The 16,249-nt window shown below is 65.0% G+C and overlaps 2 protein-coding genes across 3 annotated transcripts in view; one reads left to right on the top strand and one right to left on the bottom strand.

Annotated features, from left to right (window-relative positions):
* The window catches only part of NSD2 (nuclear receptor binding SET domain protein 2), a 71,052-nt gene extending 66,858 nt beyond the window's left edge, over positions 1-4,194 (bottom strand). For both annotated transcript variants that reach the window (XM_040966401.1, XM_040966403.1), the window contains exon 1: positions 4,178-4,194. The gene's annotated coding sequence lies outside the window, so the exon portion shown is untranslated. The remainder of the gene's footprint in view (positions 1-4,177) is intronic.
* LETM1 (leucine zipper and EF-hand containing transmembrane protein 1) lies at positions 688-15,060 on the top strand. The gene is made up of 14 exons (XM_040966408.1): positions 688-795; positions 2,809-2,869; positions 4,256-4,706; positions 5,653-5,796; positions 5,926-6,063; positions 6,750-6,953; positions 8,770-8,889; positions 9,984-10,115; positions 10,381-10,533; positions 10,740-10,871; positions 12,502-12,636; positions 12,855-13,042; positions 13,429-13,567; positions 14,085-15,060. Exons 1-14 carry the CDS (start codon positions 732-734, stop codon positions 14,232-14,234), a joined length of 2,211 nt encoding a protein of 736 aa, XP_040822342.1. The 5' UTR covers positions 688-731; the 3' UTR covers positions 14,235-15,060.
* The last annotated feature ends 1,189 nt before the right edge of the window (positions 15,061-16,249 follow it).

The raw sequence follows: 16,249 nt of genomic DNA, 5'->3' as shown, positions 1-16,249 counted from the left end.
CTCCTAATGTCCCACAGGGAGTCGCTGCACCGCACACCCGGCACACGTGCGACCTACTGGGCGAGAGCTGTGTGCTGGGGGAGCTGGGCCGCCAGGCAGAGTGCAGATTCACACCGGGGAACGAGAGAGACGCGGAGGGAGCGAAGAGACAAGAGTTCCCGAGGCGAGGTCCGAGGGCGCGCCCCAAGCCACCTCTGCCAAGGCCAGCGCACCTTAGGGAGCAAGGAGGGGCCCAGAGGCCGCGCAGGGAGTGAGGCAGCCCGGCCAGGCCCTGGGAGCGGCGCGAGCCCACACGGCCTGTCCTGCAGGCCCAGCAGCCGCTCACGACTCCGCGGCCTCCTGAACGCGTCTGAACGCGGGGATCGAACCCGCGAGCTCCACCGCCGCTGCCGCCGCCGCCGCCGCTGCCACAGAGCATGCGCGGGCGGCTCGTTGAGCGGGCCGGGCGACGGGAACCTCGAGGTGCACGCCGGGACCTGTAGTCCGCAGGCCTGCCGCCCGGGGCCCGCCGGGACTTGCAGTCCGCAGGCCGGCCGCCCGGGGCCCGCCCCTCACCTGCCGGCCGCCGGCACCGGAGGCCCAATGGGAGCGGCCTTCGGGCCGCCGGCCCCGCCCCGCCTCTCGGCCGTCCGCGCCGTTGCATGGCTGCCGCCGGGTCCCGGAGCTGAGCGCCGCCCGAGCCGGAGCACCGGGAAGCCGCCGCAGCGCGCCCGACAGCCGCGGCCGGGCGCATGGCGTCCATCTTACTGAGGGGCTGCCGCGGCCGGGCGCCGTCCCGCGCCGCCGGCCCGAGGGGTGAGCGCGGGGCCGGGGCCGGACGGCCGGGAGGGCCGGGAGGGCCGGGAGGGCCGGGGCGGCGTGCGGGCGGCGGGGCGCGGCGTGCGGGCGGCGGGGCGCGGCCTGGCCTGGGCCGCCGGCTCCCCGGCCCGCACCGACGGCGGGAGTGAGGGCCGCGGAGCGGTGCGGGCCCGGAGCTGCCGCGGCCGCTCGTGCGTGTGCTCACCCGGCTTCCGGGGAGGCTGCCCTGGTCGGCACCGGGCGCGCCCGTCCGGCGGGCAGCGGTTCCTGGTGACCTTGGCAGGCTGAAGGGCGGCAGGGCCTCGGGCTGCCGAGGGGCTGGGGGTGCTGCGGGGTTGGGTGGCGGGCGGGCGCCCGCAGGCGCGAGCAGGGACCGGGTGGCAGCCACCGGCCCGGGCTGACCCCACCCTGGCCTGAGCTGCCTGCCGGGCAGGGCCGGGAGGAACTGAGTCAGGAGAAGCGGGGCAGGGCGGGTGAGCTGCCCTCCGACCCGCAGGGAGGGCCCTGCCCGGGCAGCTCGGTCTGCTGGCGGGGGGCCAGGCAGGTGCGGTAGGTACACGGGCCCTCGGTCTTTGTCCCTTGCTGATACAGAGCGGGGCACGGCTGGCTACCCCCAGGTGTGGCAGGCTGAGGCAAGGGGTAGGCCTGGGGGAGTGCCCGGGCTGGCCGCCATCCCGTGCCCCTCACAGCCTGCGGGGAGGAAGCGCGCTGTGGGTGTTCCCTGTCACCCAGCCCCAGCTGGAGCTGAGCTGATTTGAAGCCAGGAGCCTCTTCCGGGTCTCCCACGTGGGTGCAGGTCCCAAGGCTTAGGGCCGGCCTCCACTGCCTTCCCAGGCCACAGGCAGGGAGCTGGATGGGAAGTGGGGCAGCAGGGCCGTGGCCACAGTGCAGGTCTGTATGTGGCATCATTGTGGGCACTGGGATGGGCTGAGGAAGTGTTGGATCCCAGTTAGAGAGTTCGTTGGAGCTGGGGGAGGCACAAGAGACCACCGCTGGGATGCCTGGGCAGCTGCAGGCAGAGCCCTCAGAGGGGCTTGGGGGGTTCTTGGGATGGGAGCTGATGGGGCGTTAGGAGGGGACACAGGGAGCTGAGAAAGTCCACTGCCTCAGGTGGTGGGAGAGGGGCGTTGAAGGAGCAGGCTGGCCCAGGCTGGGCATGTGGGATGGACTGAGCAGAGGCTGGGGGCGGTCCTGCTGTGCGTGAGGGTAGGGGATAAGGTGCCTTTGACTGTGACTTCAAATGTAACCTGAGTAAGAATGTAGCTATACAGGTGCTAGAGAGCCTGGCCAGCTCCCCCAGCCAGGCGTCCACCCAGCTCTCCTCACTGCCAGCCATCTCTTCTGGATGTGGTACCTTGACCCCTTAACAGAGAATGGCCACAAATGCTTATGGGATTGGAGCAAGTTGAGCAAAACATGCGACTCCTCCAGGTGGGCCACGCGGCTTCCTCCTGGCTGGCTGTGCAGCCTCCCCCGGCCGTCGAGTCCCACTTGCCACCAACCCTCAGCCTCCCTTGTCTGCAGCCTGACCGCCCCGACCTGAGCCAGCTGAAGTCCATGGGGAGCAGGCCCACCCAGAGGGGCCTTCAGGGGCCCACATCCCACGCAGGGTGCACAGACCCAGGGACTGCCTGAGGAGCCCCTAGGTGCTGCAGGGCCACCTGATACTCGGGCAGACCCTTAGCAACACTCTGAAACCGGCTATGGGCAAGGCCACCAGCAGCTTGGCCACCTGGAGTCTATACAAGGGCTGTGAAGATTTGGTCCATCCCAAAAGCGGAGGGACCGTCCCTCTGCTGGCCTGCGCCTCATGCCTGCGACAGCCAGGGCCGGGCGCCCACGGGGTGTCCCCAGGGTGCACTCGGGCCGTCCTCCGCTGTTGGCCGTGTGACTCGCAGGGAGCTGGGACTCCAACACGCTCCTATGTGGGATGCCGGCGTTGCGGATTGTGGTCTGACTCTCCATACCGAATGCCAAGTGGAGACTGACTGGCCTCTCTGTCTGTCACAGGTGGCCTGATGGGCCGTGCCTGCCTCAGCTGTCCCAGCGCCGTGGGGCTGGTGAACTGCGCGTGAGTACGCAGTGCCTAGGGCGGGATGGGAGGCGCGGGCAGGCTGCCCCTCAGCCATTTGGGGTCCTTGTTTGGTCTTGGAAGCTGCAACACCACGTGCTCCTCAATCCGCAGGCCGTTCACCTGAAGTGCCTTATAGCCAGTGCTGTCAGCACACTTGCCTTTGTCTGCAGGGCAGAGAGAGACCTTCCACCGTTTTGTCACTCCCCACTTGCCCATAACAGTCAGGACTGGGCCCGCTGAAGTCAGGAGCCCAGGACGTGAATTAGGGCTCCCGCTGGGATGCCGGGGCCGAGGGCAGCATCTTGCCCTGGCCATGGCCCGCCCCGTGTTTCTGACTGCTGACAGGCACACCTGCCCGTTTGCAGTGCACTGTCGGCAGACCATGGGCAGCCCTCCTGGAGGGGCGGCTGGCTGGCAGGAGGCATCTGGGGTGTGCTGGGCCCAGCCTGCACTGTGGTGCCCACCTGGCAAGGACATTGTAACCTAGCTGTGGTGCTGCCGGCAGCTGGGGCTGCCACCCAGCACGCCCCCCAGCCTGGGCCCCCGTGGAGGATCCCTCCGCTGGCCCCAGGGGGACCGCTTTAGGATGTCGCTGTGCCACCTGAGGCAGGTGGGGCAGCCTGAGCTAAAACCCCGGAGCGTGCCCAGCCACTGCTTGCAGTGCCAGCTCCCACGTCACAGTGAGCTTGTGAACTGACTGCCTGTTCCCGCACCTGGAAATGTGGGAGAGGCTGGCTTCTGCTGGGGCCCCAGTGCCCATGGGAGACCCGGTAGCGCTCTGGACTCCTGGCCACAGCCTGGTCCTGCTCATTGAAGCCATTCATAGAGTGGGTGCAAGATATGTTTGTTCACACACAGCCCACTAGCTGCCTTTCAGATATATAAACTTTTAAAAAAGGAAAGAGACTCCCAAAACTAGGAGCTGAGCCTACTAAAGAGTGCCTAGCAGGGCACTGGGAGCGGCAGCGGGGCCCGGGACAGAGAGCAGGTAGCTGGACGCTGAGCCGGGGCCTCCTAGAGCCGTGTGGACACTGAGCCTTGCCCATGTCGCAGTGCGCAGATGGGGAGGGCAGGGGCAGTCAGAGGGGCTCGGGCCAGCTGTGGCAGAGCTGGAGAAGTGGGTCCCGGGGTGTGCTGTGGCTCCCACAGTCAGCAGTGTGTGGGGCTGAGTCAGCCAGGGCCAGAGTGCAGGAGTCAGGGGCTGGCCGGCTGCATCCGTGTCCACCTGTGACCGGTGGGTCCCCCACACTCCTCTGGGGGATCCCAGGAGGTAGAGGCTGAAGGAAGGAAGGAAGGGCACCTGTGTGTGGCTGTGGCGCAGCTGGCATTTGGTGCTGAGCAGGGAGACAGGCCGGCCCCTCACTGCCACTTTCCTTCTCCAAGGAATGTTCCACGGGGCTGCTGTGCGCTGGCCCACCCCTCGCACCTTCCCTTCCGAGGCGAGCACCTCAGCCCGTGGACTCCGCGGCTCTGGCCACCAGGCACAGTGGGCAGGGCTCTGTGGGCGCCGGCCGCGGCAGGCTCCCTGGTGGTGGGACCCTGGCACCTGGCGGTGCGCGCCTGGCACTCCTCGCGTCCCCTGGCCGAGGACTCGGTGGTGGAGAAGTCGCTCAAGTCCCTGAAGGACAAGAACAAGAAGCTGGAGGAGGGCGGGCCTGTGTATAGCCCCCCGACGCCCGTGCCGGAGAGAAAGTCCCTGGGGCAGAAGGTGCTGGACGAGCTGAGACACTACTACCACGGCTTCCGCCTGCTCTGGATCGACACCAAGATCGCAGCGCGCATGCTCTGGCGCATCCTGCATGGCCACACGCTCTCTCGCCGGGAGCGCAGGCAGGTACGGGCGCCTCCTGCACCCAGATCCACGGCCTGCGGCTTTGGGTAAAGGACGCGAAGATGATGGAACTGTGAACGCGCCGCCCAGTATGCCACCAGGCCCTGGGGGCCAGCGTCAGCCCTGCCCCGTGTCCTCCTGGTGCCCTGGCCTTGATGTGGGGGGACAGATCCTTGAGTGGGAGTCTGGGTCTGTTTGAGTTATGTTTACCTGGTAGTTTGCCTGGTCTTTTTTTTTTTTTTTTTTTTTTTTTAAGTTTTGTTTACTTATTTGAAAGGCAGTGGTACAGAGAGAGAGAGAGAGCTTCCATCCGCTGGTTCACTCCCCAGAGTGCTGCACTAGCATGGGCCAGGCCACAGCCGGAGCTTCTTCCCGGTCTCCTGGATGACTGGCAGGGCCCAGGTACTCGAGCTGTCCTCCGCTGCTTTCCCAGGTGCCTTAGCAGGAAGCTGAATCAACTGCAGGCAGCAGCTTTCCATGCTGTGTCTCCTCCATGCTCCTGTCCCCCAGCAGTGGCAGGTCGGCAGGATGTTGGGCTGTGGGGGACCCCAGCAGAGTGCCTGTGTGTCACAGAGCTGGCTCCTCACCCCAGCCCCCAGCTGTCGTGCACCGCAAGAGGAGCCTGGTGACAGCTTAAGTCCTGTCTGTCACACACAGGAGACCTGGCTGGAATCAGCCTGGCCACTGCAGCCCCGGCATCCCGTGAGGGCACTGGTGCAAGTCTCACAGCTCCGCTTCTGACCCGCTCCCTGCTAAGGCACCCGGGGAGGCAGTGCAAGATGGCGTCAGTGCTTGGGTCGCTGCAGCCGCAGCGCAGGCCTCGCCTCTGGCTCCTGCAGTCACTGGGGGTGGAGGGCTGACCCCATAATAATGAAGAAAAGCTGGTGCATCAGTCTGTGCCTGCGGAGCTCCGAGGCCTGCGCCCACACTGCCGCCCTCCGCCCTGCAGTTCCTCCGCATCTGTGCAGACCTCTTCCGCTTGGTGCCCTTCCTAGTCTTCGTGGTGGTGCCCTTCATGGAGTTCCTGCTGCCTGTGGCCGTGAAGCTCTTCCCCAACATGCTGCCGTCCACATTTGAGACCCAGTCCATCAAGGTGGGGGAGGTGGGGTGACGCCGTGGGGCAGGGGTCCTCCCGCAGCTGCTGCTGGCTGGGCAGGCTCAGCAACAGGGCTTGAGGAGCAGGGGCCACCGTGGCCAGCAGTCCTGTCCTGTTGCCCCGCAGGAAGAGAGGCTGAAGAAGGAGCTGCGGGTGAAGCTGGAGCTGGCCAAGTTCCTGCAGGACACCATCGAGGAGATGGCGCTGAAGAACAAGGCAGCCAAAGGCAGCGCCGCCAAGGACTTCTCGGCCTTCTTCCAGAAGGTGCTGTGGGCCCTCTGCACGTCTTCCCACTGCCCTTTCTGCTGGCAGCTGCTGCCTGGGGGTGACGGGGAGCCCGCCTTTGCCAAGACCCAGATGGCTGCCCCTGGTGGCTCGGCAGCAGCCAGGAGGGGAGAGGGCTAACAGGCCGCTATGGCCCCTGGGCTACGGTGGGGAGGGGGCTGTGTCACTCTCAGAAGGCAGACCTGCTCTCTGGGTGATGGCTATGGTGCTGGCCAGAGCCCAGGGGGCTGCCGTCTGGGGCCGCCTCCCAAGGCAGACGCCTTGCTGCCACCGTGGCTGCTGCATGGGGCAGCTGCTGGTGCCCAGTGCATGGGCGGAGCCCTTGGGGCACAGGTGCTCCTCTCTCTGACCTCTGCTGTGGCCCATCTGGCCCACGTGGACACCGTGTGGCTTGTTCGTGAGTGGGAGGAGGCAGTGACGCTCACCAGCCCCCGTGGCTCCCCCTCTTCCTGGGGGCAGTAGGCTGGAGCTTGAGATGGCTGGCCAGTCGGCGGCCGTGTCCCGCAGACCCTCACAGTGGGAGCTGCCAGCTGGCCCCCTGCTGAATAGTTGGGAACCCCCCCAGGCAGTTCTAGTTCTCGCTGTGCTGTGCGGGGTGGGAGGGAGCCCAGGGCCCTCTGCTTGTTCCTGCAGGTGTGGGGTGACCGGGCCCGTTGCTTCTGTAGATCCGAGAGACCGGGGAGAGGCCCAGCAACGAGGAGATCATGCGTTTCTCCAAGCTCTTCGAGGACGAGCTGACGCTGGACAACCTGACGCGGCCGCAGCTCGTGGCGCTGTGCAAGCTGCTGGAGCTGCAGTCCATCGGCACCAACAACTTCCTGCGCTTTCAGCTCACCATGCGGCTGCGCTCCATCAAGGCTGATGACAAGGTGCGGCCGCAGGGCAGCGGAGGGCACGGGGCAGCACAGGCAGCCTTGGCATGGCCTTGACACAAACCCCTCAAACGGTGCTGTGAGGCGGGCATCTGGCAAGGGGTACTGGCAGGCAGCAAGCGATCAGCCGTGGGTGCCGGCACAGGGTGTGGGTGGGGAGGTGCCACAGGGATGGTCAGCTCCCCCGGCTTGCTGCAGACACACCCCTGCGGGCAGCAGGCGCTGGCCTCTCCCCTGCCCATGCGGCACCCAGAGATTGGCCAGCAGGTGGAAGCTTGGACTTCCAATCAATATGAAAATGGTGGTTAAAGTACAAAAGACAGCGTGAAGACCAGAGAGAAGCAAGGCCGCGGGCCTGAGGGATGAGCCGCCCGCTCAGAGCCCTGCCAGGAGGAGGGACAGGGAGCTGCCAGCCCCAGCGGGCCCCAAGGGAGGGCCTGGCGCTTCCCTGACTACATGGCAATGCTGAGGACGGTAAGGACATGCTCCCAGACTGCGGGGCCGGGGACTGTCCTCCCTGTCGCTGGTGTGAGCCCAGTGGCTGAGGCCAAGTGAGAGCTTGGTGCAGTTCTGGGTGAGCAAGGGGCACCCCAAGAGCCTGGGATCTGCGGGCAGAATCCTTCACTTCCCTCGGAGTACTGCACAGGAGACAAAGGACAGCAGCCTGGCTGCGTTGGGTTTGGTTTGGAGGAGATGTTTTATTTCTCTAAAAGGCAGAATTCCAGGCCTGGAGATGGGGAGACAAACAGGTCTTTCATCCGCTGACCCACTTGCCAAGTGTCTGGGGCTGTGCTAGTCCAGGGAGCCAAGAGCTTCTTCCGGTCTCCCCCATAGGTGCAGCGGTCCATCCGCTGCTGCTTTCCCGGGCCATTAGGGAGCTAGATCACAAGTGGAACAGCCAGGATTCGAACTGGCTTCCACACAGGCTACCAGCATTTCAGGCAATGGCTTAATGGCTATGCCACAGAACCAGGCCCCTGCAGCCTCGGTCTTTTTTTTTTTTTTTTTTTCCTTAAAGGTGTGTTTATTATAATTGAAAAGTCAGATATATAAAGAGGAGGAGAGACAGAAAGGAAGATCCCCTGTCCGCTGATTTATTCCCCAAGCAGCCGCTACAGCTGGAACTGAACTGACCTAAAGCCAGGAGCCAGGAGCTGCTTCTGTGTCTCCCACGCAGGTGCAGAGTCCCAAGGCTTTGGGCCGTCCTCTACTGTTTTCCCAGACCACAGGCAGGGAGCTGGGTGGGAAGCAAGGCTGCTGGGATTAGAACCCAGTGACCATATGGGATCCCGGCACGTGCAAGGCGAGGACCTTAACCACTACGCTATTGCGCTGGACCCATGCAGCCTCATTCTTAATGTGCAAACTGGAAACCCCAGGTGTCCTTCCCTGGTGGACAGCTGCTGCTGGACATGCTGTAGGGATGGCTCTGTTGTCCTACAGCACTGCAGTGCAGTGGGTGCCTCCGAGGGCCCTGGTGCAGCCATGCATTGGGTGACTCTGGGTCCTAACCCTGAGGACCGGCAGAGGCTGCCGTCTGCCCCAGGGATAATGCTGCCGCCGGGAGCTGCCTGGCTTCCCCACGGCGGCCTGCCCACTGCTCTCTCCTCACCTGCCACTCCTGGGAGTCTCCTAAGGCAGAGAGGAGGCCACCTTGAGTGTGAGGCCAGACGTCCCATACCAGGGTCACATGGGGCTCCTCAGGCTGGCAGGGCTCTGGCAGGGGACGGGGGTCATGTCTCCCACTGTGCCTGCCCCGCAGCCCCGCCCTTCTGGCGGTCTGGCAGTGACACCAGCTGGTTCTGTGTTGCAGCTCATTGCCCAGGAAGGGGTAGACAGTCTCACCGTGAAGGAGCTGCAGGCAGCGTGCCGGGCCCGGGGCATGCGGGCTCTCGGCGTCACCGAAGACCGGCTGAGGGACCAGCTGAAGCAGGTGCGTGGCCAGGCCAGGCTCCCTGGCCCTCCCTCCTCGGCTGGCAGGGCCCTGATGGTTTCTCTCTGCCCCTGGTTCGTTGTAAAGGCTTCGTTCACCTTGTTGATATGTTCCGGCGAGGCAGGGGTTGGTGTCCCTGGAGGTCCAGGCAGGGGCCCACTTGGGAGCCGCCCGCTGGCTCAGCACCCTCAGAGCAGGCACGCGCGCACAGGCAGTGCCAGGTGTGTGGCACGGGATTGTGTTGGGGTTGACTGGCATCCATCTACACTGCGAGGCTGCAGTTCGGGCCCTTTGTGGCTCGCGTCCTGCCTTCTGCATGGGCAGGAACAGTGTGCACAGAGTGAATGGGACCTTCTCCAAGGGGATCCCCGTGTCTGTCTCGGGGTACCAGCCCCGCCAGACGCTGCTCCTGCTCTGGGCAGGTTTGTGCAGACAGTGCTGACCAGGGCTCCACGGCTGGACTTGCCACCCCATGTGAAGGCGTCCCTCACAGGTGGCCGTGGTGTGTGGAGCCAGCAGGGGGCACTGCTGTGTTTGTGCCCATTCGAGGACTGTCCTGGTGCCAGTAAAACAGCTCGAGACACATAGGCCTGTGGGAACCTTGTGCCCATTCCCACTCTTGCTGAAGGCACCCAGGGGGCCTCTGCTTGTTCCCCGGGGGGGGTCTCCCGGTGGGCAGCTGTGCTGCACGAACCCTGGACAGGGAGGCTTCCGACTGACCCGTGTGCTGTGGCCGAGCTGATGGGCCTTAGGACCCACAGGGCAAACATCGGGGCTTTGTGGGGCTCTCTGTTGCACCTCCTCCCCACAACCAACCCAAACAGCAAAACAAAGTTCCACAGAGAAAGCCCAGCTCCACCTGATGGGAGATGTGGGAGCTGGGACAGGAAGTGTGTCCATGAGTGTGGGGTCAGCACAGGAAGTGTGTGTCCGTGGGTGTAGGGGTTGGGGCAGGGAGGGTGTGTCCGTGAATGTGGGGCCAGGACAGGCAGTACATGTCCGTGGGTGTGGGGTCAGGACAGGCAGTGCGTGTCCGTGGGTGTAGGGGTTGGGGCAGGGAGGGCGTGTCCTTGAGCCTCCGTCTTTGGTTCCAGTGGCTGGACCTGCACCTGCACCAGGAGATCCCCACGTCCCTGCTCATCCTGTCCCGAGCCATGTACCTCCCCGACACCCTTTCTCCTGCTGACCAGCTCAAGTCCACACTGCAGACTCTGCCCGAGACTGTGGTATGCATTGTCCCATGCACAAGTGGGGGCGGGCCACCACGGCAGTGCCCCAGAGCCCCTGGCTGTGCTCCTTGTCTCCTTGGTCTGTCTGAGCTTGCTGGGCTGCCTGGAGAGGTGGTGTTAGTATCTTCCCTCTGAGTCTGCAGGAATCTGGTAGCCACAGAAGGCCACCCCAGGGTGGTCCAAGGTGGGGCATCTGGCATGAGCACTCTCAGAGGTCGGGGGGCTGCACGGGCCGCTCTCACCGCCCCGCTATCCCTGACAGGCCAAAGAAGCCCAGGTGAAGGCAGCGGAAGTGGAGGGCGAACAGGTGGACAACAAGGCCAAACTGGAGGCCACACTGCAGGAGGAGGCGGCCATCCGCCAGGAGCACCGTGAGAAGGAGCTGCATGAGGCCGCGCAGGCAGCCGAGGCCATGGTGAGCAGCTGAGCTCCCGGCTCCCTGCAGGCCTGGGACACAGCCTGGCCACACCCCTGCCTCCTGGTGCCCGCCTGAGACATACTGCTCAGGGACACAGCCATCCCCACGGCCTGCACCTGGGCCCCTGCCCTGTGGCCAGCACACACACACCGTATGGGCCCACGCAAGCTGCCGTGGGCCAGGGATACACTTGTGCCTTTCAGAAGGACACGCCACTGGAAGAAGCAGAAGCCGCCCCCGGACGGCCAGACATGGAGCCTAAGCTGGAGGCCCCTGAGGTGACCCTGCCGTCCGAGGTGCTCAAGGACACGGCCCCTGTGCTGGAAGGCCTGAAGGTGAGTAGGACGGGTGGCCTGGGCTCTGGGCGGTGGCAAGCAGAGCTGAAGACGGGCCCTAGGCGGCCGGGAGCAGGCAGGCTACACTCTGGGCACGGGCTCCAGAGCTGATGGTGCTGTGTGCTGGGCACCATGCCCCTGGGGCCTCGGCCCCATCAGCCCTCCTGGACGTGTGTGCCTTGCTTGCTTCTCCCCTGTGGTGCTCTCTGCCAGCCCAGAGCCTTCCCCAAGCCCATGTGGCATTGCCTGCCGGGCCCCTGGGCAGGCATTGGTCCTGCGGGCTCTGTCCTTGACTCCAGAGCCCCTGTGCTGCCATCACCCACAGGATAACTCGGGGTGCAGAGGACAAAGGAGGGCTGAGGTCCTGAGCCTGGAGCAGCTCCTTGGGGGTGCTGGGAGGACAGGGTTCCCCCCTGCTGGTCATCCTGAGCCCTGCATCTCACATGTGACAGTGCAGGCCAGGAGGGGACCCCTGGGTGGCAGTTCTCTTGGGGATCTTGACCAAGGTGGCTCAAAGAAGGGGGGCCACGCGCTCTTCCAGAAGTCAGCCTGGAAAAGGGGTACAGAGTTGGGGTGGGCCAACAATACAGGCTTCTGGAAGGTTCCATGAGAATAGGGCAAGATGTCTGCTGGCGCTGGGGCAGCAGTGACTCCTCCATGAGATCAGGGTTCAGAAGGGCGGGAGACAGTTCTCAGGAAGAATTAATTTGATGATTTGTTGAAGAATAGAGTGACAGAAAGGGTGAGTTTTTCTCCCCGATTGACACCCAAAATGGCTATGGCACCAGGAATACAAGTGTCCCATGGGGGTGCAGCAGCCCAAGCGTGGGGTGCCGCCTCTCTGCCTTCCCAGGCACGTTGGCGGAAGGGCAGCAGAGCAGCCGGCACTCGGGCATGCCTCAGTCCATTGCAGCGTGGCCCCGGCCCCAGGCCCGCTGGGAAGCACAGGGTGCAGTCCTTGGAGAGAAGTGGGGCCCGCTCCTCCATGAGGAAGGGGCTCCCCGAGCCTCCAGCTTGGACCCCTACTCCTGCCTGAGGACGCTGAACTTGTGCAAGCTCTGACACGACAGGGAAGTGCGCAAAGTTCTGGGGGGCGGCTGGCAGTCCTGGGGACCCATTGCAAGGATTGTGAGCGGGCCAGAGGACAGGGCCGTCTGTGCTGGGACACCACACACACTTCCGTCCTCCGGTTCACTCCCCAAGTGGCTGCAGTGGCTGGAGCTTCTCGGTGGCCCGTGTGAGTTCAGAGGCCTGAGGACCTAGGACAGGTACTGCTTTCGCAGGAGCTTCATTCAAAGTGGAGCAGCTGGGACATGAGCTAATGCCCACCTGGGGTGCTGGCATCACGGGCTGGCGTGATGTGCTGCACTGGGCACCAGCCCTTCTCCGCAGTTTTATTTGTAAACTGGACCACGAGAACAAGGGCTGTGTGATGTAGCTCAAACGAGCAGCCAAGTCGTTTCCGACTGAGCACCCCGTGGCACCACTGCTGGGACAGGAGTCGGGTGGGGGGAGCATGAACTGTCGCAGCCAGGACACTGGGTGCAGAGTGCTGGTGGGCTGTAGGCTGGCTGGCAGTGGCAGGGCCAGCTGGGGCAGCACTCAGCCTGGTGCCTGCTGACCTTCCCAGGAGGAGGAGATCACCAAGGAGGAGATTGACCTGCTCAGCGACGCCTGCTCCAAGCTGCAGGGGCAGCAGAAGGCGCTCAGCCGCGAGCGGGAGGAGCTGGAGCTGCTCAAGGAGGACGTGCAGGACTACAGTGAGGTGGGTGCCAGTGCTGCAGACACGTGCGCTCGGGCTCATCTGCTCTCCTTTCAAGATGCTTGCATTAATAAGTTTGTAGACTTGGAATTAAGAGTTGGCCACCATGAGTGGACATGCTGGGCCCCCGGCCTCTGCAGGGGCAGCAGCCCACCACTCCCCCGAGCCCCTGGTGGACCCCCACCCCGAGCCCCTCGGTGGACCCCCACTCGTCTCCCCAGGACTTGCAGGAGATCCGGAAGGAGCTGTCCAGGACGGGGGAGGAGGAGTTCGTGGAGGAGTCCAAGGCCAGCCAGCGCCTCTCCAAGCGGGTGCGGCAGATGATCGGGCAGATTGACGGCCTGATTGCACAGCTGGAGGCCGGGCCCCAGGCTGGCACAGCGAGCCCCACGCAGGGCGCCACCACAGGGTGAGTGTGGCAGCCATGCAACCTTGTGCCCGGGGTGCCCTCCCTGCACCCCACGCCTGCCTGTTTTCCAAGTGGTCCTCGCAGCTCTGGGCTGTCCTGCCCCCTGCCCTGTCCCCACAGCCTCCTGGCCCTGGGAACAGGCTGACACACAGTGGGCTTCTGCCGGCCCCTGTGGCAGTGGGCAGACTCCCACAGCAAGTCCTGGGCCCAGTGGCTTCTGAATTTTACACTCATCCCAAGAAGAGGAAGACAGGGAGGACGTGGGAGCCTGGGGCCCTGGACCTGGTTGGTCCAGAAGGACGGCCAGTGGGGGCGGGGCCTGGGTCGCAGGGGGCGGGGCCTGGGTCGCAGGGGGCGGGCCGCTCACCCCGCCCGGCCGCCCCCAGGGAGAGCTTCATTAGTGTGGAGGAGCTCATCACGGCCATGAAGCAGATCAAGGACATTCCAGAAAGCAAGCTGCTCAGGCTGGCCTCAGCCCTGGACGACAACAAGGACGGCAAGGTCAACATCGACGACCTCGTCAAGGTGGGTCCTGCTGGAGGCCGCCCCCGCAGCCCGGTCCTGCCAGTGCCCGTGACTCGGCAAGATGGCTGTGGGTGCCCCTCGCTTCCGTGTGTGTCCCAGGCCACACTGGTGGCCATAACAGGAGGGCAACAAATGGGCGAGGCCGTTCCTCCGGCTCTGGTGCAGCTTCAGGCCCTGGGCCTGGACAGGAGGGGTGAGCACAGTGACACCCCGCAGGGTCCAGACAAGGGGCACTGACAGCCAGGGTGCAGGCTCCGCCCCAGACTCTGGCAGCCCAGGGCTGGGCAATCTGCTGGGCTCTGCACTGGGGCAGGGCACTCCTGCCGGGCTCCCTGCTGGGGTCTGCACTGGGGCCATGTTGGCAGCCTGGGACCTGGGGCGACGTGGGTGCAGGGGTGGCAGGACGGTATGGGACACATGCGGGGCTCAGCCCCTCCCGAGGGCACAGGACGCGCTGGGCGCAGGGACAGGGCCTCAGAAGGCTTGCCCCAGCAGCTGCGCCCCTTGCTGCACGCAGGTGATCGAGCTGGTTGACAAGGAGGACGTGCAGGTCTCCCCTAGCCAGATGGCAGAGATTGCGGCGACCCTGGAGAAGGAGGAGAAGGTGGAGGAGAAGGAGAAGGCCAAGGGGAAGGCCGAGAAGGAGGCAGCAGAAGCCAAGAACTAGGTGCCCCAGCCTGGCTGTGGGCATGCGTCCCTCCACCGTGATCCCCGGAGAGTGGCACGTCAGGGCTGAACCACAGCCCCCAAGTCAGACCGCTCGCTGCTCATGTGCGCCATTCCATGAGGCTGCAGCCGGCCCTCCCAGAACCGTGGCATCTGGACTCGCCGCGCCGAGCAGCCCCAGCCCAGCCAGGCTGGACGGGAAGCGCCCCCTCCCCACTCCTCACCCACTGTGCCCCTACAGCCGGACGGGACGCAGTGGCCAAGCCCGATCCGTCCTCTGCCCCACGTGCTGACTGCGCCTCATCTCGGCGTGGCCTTGGTGCGGTCACTCGCTCCCCCCACCGCAGCCTGGGCCCCTGGGAGCCGTCTCCAGGGCTTCTCCGGCAGCCACCGCCCGCCTGGACCCGTCCCCCGCCTCCTGGGTTCTGCCTTCAGGGCTCCCCCTCCCCACGCTGCGGCCACCTGCGCGGTCTCGCCTGTCTACTCTGGACTCAGGCTGCCCCTGTGCTCTGGGATGGACATGGCCTTCTCACAGGCCGGCTCCCCCGGACTGGACTGCCGGTGGCACTATGTCCAGGCGCTCTGGGCCTCGGCTGGCTGTCTCCACACGCGAGGTCCTGCTTTTCTGCCTGTGCCCTGGGCCATGTGTGCCATGCCAGGCTGTGGAGGAGTCAGGGGCTGCCCCTTCCCTGTGGCTCCTGGGGTGGTGCCCACCATGCTTGTCCTCCCCATGTCAGTTGGCAGTCTGTACCTGACCAGCCTGGGCCCTGTGCTGGTGCCAGCGTGTGGCATTTTCTAGAATCTGACATAGGGTGATTTAATAGAAAGTGCCGTGTCTGTGTGTTGCTTCCTGCGTCCAGTTTGTCCAGCTCAGTGACCCTGCTTCCTGGTCCCTCCCCCTGCACCAGGAACAGACACCCAGCACCCCAGCCATCTGCTGCGTGTGGGGTGGGTGGGGCCAGGGGTTCATCCCCAGAGATGGGGCCTCAGTAACTTGTCTATGATAAGGAGCTGAGTCAGGGCCCAGTTGGAGGGTCCCAGCATCTGCCTCCCTCCTCCTGTGGCTCCCTTGGGACACTGTCCCCTGTGACCCAGGGGCCCTCACTGCTGGGGACACCTGTGAGCTCCGCTCACACCCCCTTGGCCTGTGTCTGTGCATGTCCGCAGGTCAGGGACACGGAGACGGGTCACACAGCCCTGAAGGGGTGAGGTTCCTGGGCTGAGGCCTGCTCACTCTCCAGGACCCTGTGATGCAAGGGCCTGTGGCCACCCAAGCCAGAGGCCTGTGGTGAGCCTGGAGGCGGCCACGCCTGGCTGTGCATGGGCTTACGGGGTCTTGGCCTTGCTCCTGCCCTAGCCTCCAGCCAGGGGAATTAAGAATGAGCCCGTCAGGCCTTCCCCAGGACACACTGGTGGTGGGCTCCCCAGCTGCAGGCTGCACGCACTGCCCCTGGCCCATGCAGACTCCTTGGTCCCCAGTCCCCAGTCTCCACCATTCACAGGGCCTCCCCACCAGCTGTGCCGCCCCAGCTCAGCGACAGGGGGCGCCCAGCCCATGTGCCAAGCCCTGGGTTCTGCCTGCCCACAAGATGGCAGTGCAGCTGCCCCTCCAAACCTCCCTGTCCTGGCCACTACCTCAGGTGTTACCACAGACCCAGGATGCCCAGCCTCGTCGGGGGTGGGAGTGTGAGGTACACCCCCCACTGGGACTTCCTCTGCCCCCAGGGTCATGAACAACACCCACAACCCAGGGTGAGACAGCAGGGGCGGGGAGTCCAGCTTGGCCCAATACCCCTCCTCCAATGGAGCCTCCCAGACTGCCCAGCCCTCAGCTCCCCTGAGACCAAGGGCACCAGCTGCACCCGCCTGGACAGGCGGGGAAGGGTGGAGCCTGTAGGACCAGGTGTGGCCGCAGCCAAGGGGACCCAGCGAGGCCACATGGCCCCTTGCCAACACCCCTAAGGACACCTACTGTCCTCAGCCTCCACACCCCCATCTTGGGGTTGCATCTGGTGA

The sequence above is a fragment of the Ochotona curzoniae genome, unplaced genomic scaffold, assembly GCF_017591425.1.
Source record: "Ochotona curzoniae isolate NIBS_2020 unplaced genomic scaffold, NIBS_Ocur_1.0 scaffold_4505, whole genome shotgun sequence".
Taxonomy (NCBI): domain Eukaryota; kingdom Metazoa; phylum Chordata; class Mammalia; order Lagomorpha; family Ochotonidae; genus Ochotona; species Ochotona curzoniae.
The sequence above is the reverse complement of the archived record's forward strand: the minus strand, read 5'-3'. Positions and strand labels throughout refer to the sequence as shown.